The sequence below is a fragment of the Podarcis liolepis genome (genome assembly GCF_965112155.1).
Source record: "Podarcis liolepis genome assembly, chromosome: 16".
NCBI classification, from domain to species: Eukaryota; Metazoa; Chordata; class Lepidosauria; order Squamata; family Lacertidae; genus Podarcis; species Podarcis liolepis.
In genome coordinates, this window is record NC_139567.1 from 20,251,934 (window position 1) to 20,264,349 (window position 12,416).

Here is a 12,416-nt window from a genome sequence, read left to right on the forward strand (position 1 = left end):
TGGACAGTGTTCTCGAAGCTACCAGCATGAGTTTGACCAAACTGCGGGAGGCAGTGGAAGACAGGAGTGCCTGGCGTGCTCTGGTCCATGGGGTCATTAAGAGTCGGACATGACTAAACGACTAAACAACAACAACAACAACCTATCTGCCAATCACCCATTCCCACCACCCTTCTGAGTAATACCCCTCCCCACCTTCTCACTATATAGAAGGATCTGGCAACTTCTGTTTCAGTGTATCTGAAGAAGTGTGCATGCACACGAAAGCTCATACCAAGAACTAACTTAGTTGGTCTTTAAGGTGCTACTGGAAGGAATTTTTTATTTTAACAACAACCTAGTCCTTTCACAGAGCTGCAATTTCCAGAGATCCCTGAGGGGTTCTTTTTAAACCTCTCTGGAAATTGTAGCTGGGACGATGACGACAACGATTAGACACCTCTTAGCAGCTCTCAGCACCCTTAGCAAACTACAGCTCCCATAATTGTCTTTAAATGGCTGTTAAAGTGGCATAATAGTGTTTAAAATGCATGGCATTAACATGACCCAAGTAAACAAACTTCAGATTGGGCTATTGGTCTGAGACAACAACTCCGAAATCATCAGCTTTGCTAGCAACCGATGAAGGTCTCTCCATTTATGTGATTGAAGCCTCAGCTTCCATCACTGAGTATCACTCACTTTATTTTGAAAGTGCTCACTGAGCCATGGATGAGTGACAAGGCTGGCTTAACTTTCTGTTAGCAGCCAAGGAGACTTACTTTCTGCCAAGAGGGAGAGAACTCTGTCTTCAGCCAGGCTGGGTTGGTTTTGTCCCGGCAAAGAGGCAGCTTCAGACGTCAGAGAATTTCCGTCTTCTTGACCTGAGTATTTTCTCCTTTGATCTTTCTCCATCCTCCCTCTGAGCTTGTGCACATCTTGGCGAAACGCCTTGTCCAGAAAGGTCACCGTCTCATCATGTTCTCTGATCAGTTTCTAACAAGAATAAGGGTTAAGCCCTGAGTTGCTATCTGCATTCCCTCTAAATATCTGTGAGTCCTGACCCTCTACCTCCTGGAGTCCAGCTGGGGCAGAGTAGAGACATTTCTGCATAATGCTCTGAGCCTCTTTAATAGACCTCACAATACTGGAAACTGCAGAAGCCAGGAACTACAGTATCTCCTTCAGTGACACAGAATTACATTTTGTGTGTGTAGAAGTCATGCAGGGGTGCCAACTTGAAAAAAAAAAATTGGAGTGCCTGTTTTGAGCCACCCTGTTTCGGTGCCAAATTAAGACGTTTAAAAATTCAATTCTTCACTCTACTCACGGGTAGTTACTTTAAGATCAAATTGTCCACAGGAAAAAGTCAGCGCTCTCCGGCAACAGCTATGCGGCTTCGCTCCGTGGAAAAAGCAGTAAATCCGAAGCACCGCGCCGCTCACCCCACGTCACTCCGGATCCCCGAAACCAGGTTTCCCCGCAAGTAGGGGAGGCGCAAAAGGTGCCCGCCGAACACCACGTTCACAGGCTTCACCCGCCTGTGATTTTTAGTGGGTCTCCGCCTTCGCCGTGGCGGCCAGACCCAAATTTCAACGAGGCAAATTCCTCCCAATCAGAGGAATTCCGCCATTGCCGGTGGCGCTAACCCGGAAGCCTCCCCTTTTTGTAAATAAGACTGAGGCAAAGAGGTTGCAAGCCAAAGTCTTGGAAAGCCTATTGTAAAGGACTAAATTCTCATCAGTAAAAAATATTAACCCCCCCTTGGAAGCAGCAGAAGAGGGGGGAGGCTTTAGATTGTGTATCCCTGCAGGAGTGAGTGAAGGAAGTTAAAATACCACCGTTCCGAACCTGGAAATGGGCTGCTAGTAAGACCGACGTGTCTTGGAAGGTTCATTGACAGCAAATAGAACGTTCGGTGACAGCTAGCATAAGAGAGATACATTGTTTCCATTGTTTTCGTCTGCACTTATAAAGGAGTAAAAGTAACGGAAAACTGAAACAACGTTATTGAACTTTATTAAAAAAGGAGGAAAGTAACTGAAAATTGAAACTAACTTTGGATTATTGAAACTGTGTTTAAAAGAGGGCATACTGACCGATACAAATACAACTCGCTTTCCCCTAGTGGAAGCTTTTGAAATTGGTTACTTTATAGGAGCTGGGCTAGGGGAATTTACAGATGCAAGATAAAAAAGTGTGAGACTTTGGAATTGACCTTGAATCTCTCAAGTGTTATGGCAAAGGAAAGGAAAAAACAGACGGGATGTCGACAGAGGAGGCCTTAGTGGCTGCATTATTGAAAATAAATGATTCACTGGAACAACTCCAGAAGAAAACAGATGTGATAAATGTGAAATTGGATGTTGCAAATATTGAAATTGATTCAACTGTAGAAATTTTAAATAACTTGGGACAAAAGGTGAATACCAATTCAGAAACCACCCAGAAACTGACACAGGAATCTACTTTGATATGGCAAACTGCAGATGAAGTTAGGGGAAAAACCCTTGCTGCTGAATCTAAAGCAATACAACAGGAGAGGAGAGTCCCATCCATACAAAGACAACTTGACGAGCATAAGTTGACATTCGTTATGATTGAACTTAAAGAAGAACGGATGAATTTGAGGACCAGAGCCCTATCTGAATTGGAAAAGGAAAGCTTGACAGAGTTTCAGGAGGCGATACTAACATTGGTTGAGAAAGAGAGGTATTTGGGGGTTAGTATGACTGCCAAAATTGTGAATCTGCTTAAGGATAACTGTGAAGGATGTTGGATTGAAGAGAAGGGGGATTTGGAAATATGGACAAATCAGAAGTTGTTACTGTTGGGCCGAGTTACTGTGGTGGGGATGAGGGCTGTTGTTTTGCTGGGGATGTTGCTTTTGTTTCAAACATTGCAAGCTTTGGATGGGATGGAGGGTCTCAGGAGGTGGCAGAGGGATGCTCCCAGAGTTGTTTGGCAGGGCAGGAAGCCTCGAGTAAAATTTAAGATATTGATGGATGCCAAAGAAGGAGGGGGACCTGCCCTGCCAGACCTTTAAACTTTGCTGTGAACCATCTGCTTTTTGCTGGTTGAGAGAATGGCTGCTTCTTGAAAGCACTGAAGTGTTGGACAATGGCAGATGAAGTTGATGGACTATATGGAATTGGCGGAAATGACTGGCAAGATCCGACACCAGGGTGAAGAGTCGGTGGAAGAAGATTGGAAAAAGTTTAAAGACTATTTATAGAAATATTGTAAAATTAAGGAATGTTAGAAAAATATTGGAATGAAAATATATGGCTTTAGCAGAAATGTCATAAGGAATTAAGTATAAATAGACCAATAGAAAATTAAAGGAAAAGTATGGCAAGAATGTGTTATGATAATTATAGAACAGAAAACAGAGTAAGATGGAAAGGAATTGCTGAAACAAATAATAGAAGTGGAATACAAAAAGGGAGGTGGGAGGAGGTCGCTGGAAATAAGTGAATGAAATATAAGATATTGAAAATATCTGAGGTGTTTTTAAATTGCTTTTGCTTGTTTTTGTTTGTTTTTGTAGCGTTTTTGTATTGTATTTGCATTGTTTTTTCGTTTTTTCTTTTCTCTTTTTTTGTTTGTAATGTTGTGTTGGAAATGTTAAAAAAGTAATAAATATCATTTTTTAAAAATAATAATAATAATATTGGAGTGCCCAGGTAAGCCCCGCCCCACATAATCGATCACATGACGTGGTGCATGAACACCATTTGAATGACAATGTTCATTCACTTTGGAGGAGGGCCAGCCCTCCTGCTCCCACCTGCTTTGACCACTTCTTCATTTCCCCTCTTTCCAGCTGATCCTCCAGTTTGGCTTTCTCTTCCAATATTTGCTCCCGGTAAGATTCCTCCAGCTCCACCAACCGAGCTTCTTGGGAATCCACCCATTTCTCTTTTCCTTTTCCTCCTTTACCATTTTTTTCTAGAGGAGGACTTTCACTCTGCAGGGCAGAAAGAAACCATGACTTTCAATTAATTTTTTTTAAGAAACAAGAAGTGATTTACTTCTTCTCATCTGGCAACCTCATTTGAATCTTCCCTGCAGAAAACCAGTAGCTTCCATGGCAATCCTACCTGGGGCGGACTGGGATTGCTTGAGGTTCCCTCTTTTGCCTTCTGGCTGCCCAGCAGGTAAGTTCTCAGCAGCTCTGCCAGCTCTCTGGTTTTCTGCTTCCTGAAGTCCTGCAGTCCACTGGCTATCTGGCGAGCATCCTCCAGGCGCTGCTGTTTGAAGGCCACATTGAAACAGCGAGAGAGAAGGATAGGAAATACAGGCAGTGGTTAGGTTGCACAATAGCAGAGGAGTCAGCAAAAATAGTCATTGTTAATGTAGGGCTTGTGAGTCTTTGCAGGTCAGGGGGCACACTCGGAATTTTGAGGAAACGCTGTGAGCAGCATTCAAAATGGCTGCCATGAGGCATAACACAAATTGGCTGCTTTGGGAGGTAGCAGAGGACAAGCCAGTGCAAACAGGAATTGGAGCTGCAACAGCAAACCTTCTACAGTGGTACCTTGGGTTACAGAAGCTTCAGGTTACAGACTTTGCTAACCCAGAAATAGTACCTCGGATTAAGAACTTTGCTTCAGGATGAGAACAGAAATCGTGCTCTGGTGGTACGGTAGCAGTGGGAGGCCCCATTAGCTAAAGTGGTACCTCAGGTTAAGAACAGTTTCAGGTTAAGAACGGACCCCCAGAATGAATCAAGTTCTTAACCCGAGGTACCACTGTAATGGTTTTTAGATATATATTTTTTACTTTTTTTGCTTTCTTTTTGGTTTCTAAAGTGTCTGTTTTGCTACCCTGGGCTGCTTGGGGAGGAAGAGCAGGATGTAATTTCAATGCATCATAATAATGTCAGTTCATTGTCACCTTGTCTGAGGAGTGAGCCTTCAGCATTTGGACCGTCTCTTGAAATTGCCTCTCCCTCAACTGCACCAACTGTGCTGTGTGTTGCAGCTCCAGCACGGAGTCCTCATACTCCTTTTTCCCCTTCAGCAGCTGAGCAATGCCCTTCATCTCTTCATCCACAAGCAGCTCCTGAAACACAGAAAGGGCCAGATTCAATATGATCAAGACCACCCTCTTTTATTTTGTTTAAAAAGAGCAATAGAAAAGCTTTGCTGCGTGCATTCTATCTAGCACAGAATGATGCCTTCGACTGTGCCCAGCCTCTGGGAAGCTGTCAAGCAAACAGACCTCCCCTGCTTTCTGCTGCCCTGCAACTGACATTCAAAGGTACCTGCTTGGAGCCAGGCTAACTGAAAGATCACCTTCTCCTGTACGTACCTACCTGAACCTCAAGATTCCCTTTGGAGGCCCTGCTCTGGGTGCCCCCCACTGAATCAAATGAGGGACAGGGCCTTCCCAGTGGCTGCCCCCTGGCTGAAATGTATGGGAGTTGCAGTCCAAAACAATTGTAGAGCAAAAGGCTGCTGAAAGCTGGCTGAGGCTAAATATAAGACAGCTTTACATCCTGTCAATCTTCCAGCACTCAGAGTCGCTGACTTGTAGTATCTGCACAATGCTGCAATTTTGGCAGCCATTCTTCTCCACTATCAAAAATATCTTAGAGACGTCCGTTGGCAGGAACACTTGTCCCTACCTCCTGAGCAGGGTCTTCTGTGGAGCTCTGATCGCCTGGTGTTCTGGGGCCTGCTTTTTGAAGCCTCAAGATACCTTCTGATACTAGGACTGTTTGCCGTAGATGCCTCTGAGTCAGGAGAAAATACGCCAGTTGTTCAGCAGCAGCGGAGCCTGGGGTCTGCTTGGCCACCTCCTGAATCACTTCCATTTCTTTGGCTTCCAGCTGGAGGAAACATTGATAAACCCTTGTAGAACCATTTTTAAAAGGTTGAAGGGAAGAGTGGATGAAAGGCAAGTGTGGATAATTGCAGAGTCAGACCATTGCATGCAGACCTTATGCATGCAGAGTCGGTGTTCTACTTCCAGCTGTTGCCTTTTCCTGACAGATGAATCCTGAGTTTGGGGCACTGTCAGGGACCACGTGAGGAGGGCTGCACAGATGAGGAATGGATGGAGCCTCCCTCTTCCCCCCTGCTACAGATCAGGATCCTGAATCTTCTCAGGAGCAGTGGGACAGTATAGATTTGGAACAGTGGTTTGCAGAGGGGCAGAGTTCAGAAGACAAAAGTTGGGAAGAACTGGGTAGTGAATAGCTGGGAGAAAAAGAACCAGGAGAGAGAGAGAGAACAGATTCTGGTTCTCTGGAAAGTATCCAGCTGATCAGTCCAAGGTCAAGGAGATTAGATAAGGTAGCTGCACAGAAGGCACAGTGGTTGCGAGATCAGATTGCAAGACGAGGAAGTGACTCAAGTGACTTGGGGTGGAGTGGGTGGAAACCTTAATTGGGAGCACCTTCACTCCAAGAATGGACTCTGTTCTTTTGCTGTGATCGTTAAAATCTCTTTAAACAGCAAGAGACTATTTTTGCTTTGTTCTGCTTATCCACAGCCAAAGGGAGGGAGGAAACTGTTTCCCCAAAGCCTGACAGGCACATCTGGATGCAGCCAGGCCAATGGAGCGCAGTTTCTGTACCTTTTCCTCTATCCGTGCTTGCAGTTCCATTTGGATCAGTGCCTGTAGCTTCCTCAGCTCAGCTTCATCCATTTCTTTGAAAGAGACAAGTATTTCCCCTTCCTTAGAGGACTTTTGGAGAAAGGTCATCACTCTCTCCACCTGATGTTGCTCAGCTGACTGGGCCACCTCACGGGCCACCGTTTCCCCTGCAGCTGTGTAGCATAAGTTGTCCAGAACCTGTAATACGTCTTCCGGACAGCTCCATCTCTTAGGGCAGAAGGTAGAGAAATTCACACCAATGTTAGCAGTGGCGGCTCCATGGGAGGAGCTGCAACCGAGCAAAGTTAGAACAACTCATGAAGATAGTACATGCAGGATATAAAGGTAAAGTTAAGGGACCCCTGACCATTAGGTCCAGTCGTGACCGACTCTGGGGTTGCGGCGCTCACCTCGCTTTATTGGCTGAGGGAGCCGGCGTACAGCTTCCGGGTCATGTGGCCAGCATGACTAAGCTGCTTCTGGCCAACCAGAGCAGCGCACGGAAACGCCCTTTACCTTCCCGCCAGAGTGGTACCTATTTATCTACTTGAACTTTGACGAACTGCTAGGTTGGCAGGAGCAGGGACCAAGCAATGGGAGCTCACCCCATCGTGGGGATTCGAACCGCCAACCTTCTGATCGGCAAGCCCTAGGCTCTGTGGTTTAACTCACAGCGTCACCCGCGTCCTTATGCAGGATATAGTTACCCATTAAAATTAGGAGAACTGAGGTGAAGGAACATAGGAAGCTGTCTTGGCCTGAGTCAGACACTTGGTCCATCTAGCTCAGTATTCTCTACACTGGCAGGCAGCCAGATTTTCAGAGACGGTTCCCTCCCAGCCCTACTTGGAGCTGTCAACCATTGAACCTGGGACCTTCTGCATGCAAGGCAGGTGCTCTGTCACTGAGCTATGGACCTTCCTCTGAAACAAGAGGCTGGGCTGTACCTGGAGATGGTTGTAACAATCCAGAACTCTGTGTATCCATATTTGCTTCATAGCTTCTTGCTTCACTATCTTGCTTGCCATGGCTCGCAGTTTCTGAGCCACTGAGCCTCTGCCCAGCTTGCTCTCCAAAGTTTGAGTTTCCTGCAGAGCAAAAGATAACGTTGCTGTAAGGGCATTGTTTTTTGCCAGGGGGATAACAACAACAACAACAACAACAATTTATACCCTGCCCATCTGGCTGGCCTTTGGCAGCCACTCTGGATGGCTTTCAGTATACAGTGGTACCTTGGGTTACATACGCTTCAGGTTACAGACTCCGCTAACCCAGAAATAGTGCTTCAGCTTAAGAACTTTGCTTCAGGATGAGAACAGAAATCATGCTCTGGCGGCGCGGCAGCAGCAGGAGGCCCCATTAGCTAAAGTGGTGCTTCAGGTTAAGAACAGTTTCAGGTTAAGTACGGACCTCCGGAACGAATTAAGTACTTAACCCGAGGTACCACTGTATATAAAAACATATTTTTTAGTTTAGACGTCATCCTTGGTGTCCCCACCAAGCCTGCGCTTTTGTCCCCCTGGAATGGGGTTTCTGCAAAGAATAAAGGACTGCTAAAGTGGTCAACCAATCTCTTTGCTAAGTTGATGATTCCAGTGACGTCTGCAAGGGATCTGCCTTATTTTGTGAAGTGTGGTCCAAATTGGACCTTTCCCCTACTGTTGGCTGGAGGTGGTCTTATCAAGCTCTGTGGACCAGTGAAGGAGAACAAAGAACTAGCAGCCTAGAACATTGGGTTGAGAAGAGGCACAGGCTTGACTTGCTCTCTGTGCTGGATCTAGAGCTACGACAATGGGAAACCCAGTAGGGATGAGTATTTGTTTATATATGTGCTCTACAGCTAAGCTATGGCCCTTTCCCCAAAGTCTCTGTACCTTTCCCTCTCCCCATAATATCCGTGCACCGATCGAACCCAACCCACCTCTCTGCCAAATGCAGCCACACCGGCCTGTCATTGAATAACACAGGTTACAGAAAAAGGGAATGAAGACAGGAGTCTGCTAAGCACAGGGCTCCGGGAGTTGCAACTCACACTGTTTGCTTTTGCAAGGCCTAATCTAGAGGGGGCCCCTGCTTTTTGCAGGTTGGCACCCAGCGACGCAAGATTCTGCAGGATTTCTTCCAGAGAGAATAAAGCCCCGTCTTTGAGGGTTCTTTCCTCGGGGCTGAGCCCGGCACATTTAATTTCTTCCCAGTGCTGCTGTCTAAGCTCTTCTTCAGCATGCTGGTGATACTCAGCCAGCTCCTTCAGGAGGCTGTCCCAGTCGTTGGCCGCTCCCAAGTTATGCCTTTGTGTCGTTCCCTGGAAATATAGGGATATGGGAAGCACAGGGCAATAAGGTCAATTTCTTGATGCAAAGGGATCAATGAGCACAAAACAGATATTAAAAATGTCAACATTTGGGTGGCAGTGGAAGAACCTTCTTCAGCCTTTGCTGCTAACCTGGAGAAGTCACTATCGCTCAACAAGACTCCAGTGTGAACTGGTAAATTAGACTTTATCAGGAAATTGGATTTCATGCTTTTAGGTTTCAGTAAAGACATCAGGATGTAGGGAGCTGCCTTATTCAGGGTCAGGCTGTTGGGGTGGGGGAACCACCAGGGGTTGGGAATAATAATAATAATAATAATAATAATAATAATAATAATAATAATATTTTCTTTATACTCTGCCCATCTGGCTGGGTTTTCCCAGCTGCTCCTAACAGAATATGAGAAATACAATAAAACATCAAACATTAAAAACTTCCCTAAACAGGGCTGCCTTCAGATGTCTTCTAAAAGTCAGGTAGTTGTTTATTTCCTTGACATCTGATGGGAGGGTGCCACTACCAAGAAGGCCCTCTGCCTGGTTCCCTGTAATCTCACTTCTTGTGGGGAGGGAACTGCCAGAAGGCCCTCGGAGCTGGACCTCAGTGTCCTGGCTGAATGACGGGGGAGGAGATGCTCCTTCAGGTATACTGGGCTGAGGCCGTTTAGGGCTTTAAAGGTCAGCACCAACACTTTGAATTGTGCTCAGAAACGAAGCTTTGTCTCTCCAGATCTTGTTGGACTCCCACTCCCATCAGCATGGCCCTTGGTCAAGGATAATAGAAGGTGGAGTCCTACAACATTTAGAGGGCCACAGACTCCCAATCCCTTTTCCAGTCTTTACACTCATTGACAGTTGTTCTCCAGGGTTCTTTTCCAAATCTACCTGGAGATATTGGGGATGGAAGCATAGCACCGTTTTTGATTCATGCAACCATTCCAGATAATTGGATGCTGAGCATCAAGACCAATCATCCACCTTCAAAGATCTCATTTACTGGAGGAAACTCCATAGAGCAAATTCTTTCTCTTGCCCATCACCCGTCTCTGTGACAGACAGCTCTCTCACCAGGTCCTTTCTCAGCTTGGAGGATTCGCAAAAGCAAGAGATCATGTTGATTTCCTCAGCCATCAAGGACAGCTCAAGGTGCACCATCTCGCTGGCGTGCTTCTCCAAGAAAATCCTGCCCAAACAACAGCACAGGTGATGTCAGGAGGCGCTGGCAGATTTATTAGCTGCCATGTGAGAAAGAGATGAATTGATTCTCCAGTTGCTGAAAGAATGGCAGGAAGAGGCGGGAGCTGTAATGAGCTGCTGGGATCAGATGTTGATTGAAAGGCACTGATGCAGGAGGATGAAGGAGCAAAAGGAGGAGGCTGAATGGTGGGAATGTGGACTGGAGGAGGAATGGATCTTCCCTATCTTCCCTGACTTCAGCCACTTTGGAAGAGGGAGCATGGGTGCTGGTTCTCCCCCCAATTTTCTGCAGAGAAAAGAGCCTCAGTGGAGGCTGGGGAGGACTTGGAACTTGCCAAGGAGGGAAGCAGAACCTCCTCTGATCATAGAATCATAGAATTGCAGAGTTGGAAGAGACCACTAGGATCATGTACCCCCTGCAGTGCAGGAATCTTTTGCCCAATGCAGGGCTTGAACCCACATCCCTGATATTAAGTCTCATGCTCTACCAATCGAGTAGTCCCAGAGCTTAAGAGCCCTATGATTCTAAACACTGTGAATGCCAAGAAGAAAAAGCATCATAACCACAATCCCGTGAAGAATTAAGACAGCACAGAGCTGTAATAACACGGAAGCTCCTTCCCAGCCTTCCCATTGGATTGAGAAGTGTGTTGACCCCTCCCTAAAAGAAACTGCCTATCCTATGGCCTTTAAGGAATAAGCTCTCCCTGTTTTGCACAGCTGTTCTGCATCATGCTTGTGCAGAAGAGGGAGAATCTTAGGGTTATGCCAATGGCAAGAGTGTCATTAGAGGGCAGCCCAAGGCCCCCAGCGCCCGGGTGTTTTGTGCTGGGCCTTGGAGCTTGAGGAAAACCCATGCATCTCACCTGGTCTGGATTTCTTGCAACAACTGGGATCTGTTTGGTGTGGACCAAGAGGGTGGCGCAGGCGAGAGAGTTGCCGCAGCAAGAGCCATTTCCTGCCTCGTTTCGGTCCGGAATGCTTCGCCGGCAGCTTCAGACACCTTCAGAGTGCTTCTGGATGAGTAGCCTATAGGAGGAATGAGAGGCGTCAAAGGGATGCTTCTTTTGAAGGCTTATCAAATTCACCGTTTCTCTGGGAGGGGGAAGCACTGCGTAGAGCAGGGTGTCTGCAAACAAATGTGGAGCAGCTTGGTAGTGGCATTAAGTGAGACAGCTGCCCTAAGCCAAAGAAGCGACGGCTTTCAGGTCCAAAAAGCTGATATTCTAAAGCACCAGTGAGGACCTTTTCCAACCTGAAAGGCCACATTTCCTTCCGAGGGCCACTGGTGGTTGGGGCCAGAGGTAAAAGCGAGCAGACCAATAAGGGTGAATTTGACCAGTAGGCTGGTTTCCACTTACGCTCAAACATTCCTCTCTATTCTCTGTCCAGGCAAGCAAGAGTTCAAGCATGACACATTCCAGCTGGGCAAGGAGGAAGAAAAGCAGGGCCAGGATGGAGTGTGACCTGGGAAGTAAAGCCCCAAGGGCCACAAAGAGAGGCCCAGAGGGCCACCTAGGGCCCCTGGGCCTGAGGACCTATTTTTTATTCCTGGTCTAAAATTGGATAATGGGGATGGAAAAGGCAACAGATGAAGTAGTCCATGGCATGGGCTGAGGCTTAATTAGAACAGCTGGTGAATTAGCTGAGAGGCTGAGGGCCCAATCTGAGGTGGCATTTCTACCTTTGCATAGCTGCTATCTTGTAAAATAAACCACTACTCCCAATGGTTGTTTCTGCAAATTGCAATTGTGGTGGGGACAAAGGGTTAAATAACCCTCCCTTCCAAACAGGGCCGGCCCTACTATTAGATAGAGAGAGGGAGAGCTTCCTCAGATATCCAATGCCAGGGGGGTAGCTGCCCCTCAGTCCCTGGAACTAAGCTGCTCGGGGGCCCCTAAGCTGGCCTGGTGCCCCCAGAAGAGATAGGGTATGTTTTTTTCCCATTGCCAGTGCAAATGCAAGATTCAACAGCCAGGTGCGTTCGGTTCTGTATGTGGAACCAGTGGAGGGGGCAAAAAGGAACAACATGTGAGAGGAAATGTGTGGTTTTTACCCTGCCTGCTATTAATTACGTTAATGCAGTTCTGGTACTTTTTAAATAACCACCAACTATTTGCTGACAAATCTTAAAGGCTTTTGGGATTCTTCCCAGCTTGAACTGTATCCCCCCCCCCTTAGTCTTCAGTCCAAAGATACGGACAAGTGACAAGACTTTGTACATCTAAAAGAAAGTTTGAGAAACTATGGGGGTTCTATTTTACTGATTTTTAATGGTAGGACATTTAAGGCTGAAGCCAGATCACTGCTGCTTAACAGAAGC

At 46.6% G+C, this 12,416-nt stretch overlaps 1 protein-coding gene across 1 annotated transcript in view; it reads right to left on the reverse strand.

Moving 5' to 3' along the window:
- The window catches only part of LOC310695944 (uncharacterized protein), a 54,525-nt gene that overhangs the window by 12,373 nt on the left and 29,736 nt on the right, over positions 1–12,416 (reverse strand). The window contains exons 17-26 of the mRNA XM_083480881.1: positions 10,960–11,122; positions 9,965–10,079; positions 8,618–8,887; positions 7,533–7,673; positions 6,565–6,813; positions 5,612–5,815; positions 4,879–5,046; positions 4,083–4,232; positions 3,770–3,949; positions 762–975 (exon numbers count right to left, since the gene is read on the reverse strand). Coding sequence (XP_083337007.1) covers positions 762–975; positions 3,770–3,949; positions 4,083–4,232; positions 4,879–5,046; positions 5,612–5,815; positions 6,565–6,813; positions 7,533–7,673; positions 8,618–8,887; positions 9,965–10,079; positions 10,960–11,122 — 1,854 coding nt within the window. The remainder of the gene's footprint in view (positions 1–761; positions 976–3,769; positions 3,950–4,082; positions 4,233–4,878; positions 5,047–5,611; positions 5,816–6,564; positions 6,814–7,532; positions 7,674–8,617; positions 8,888–9,964; positions 10,080–10,959; positions 11,123–12,416) is intronic.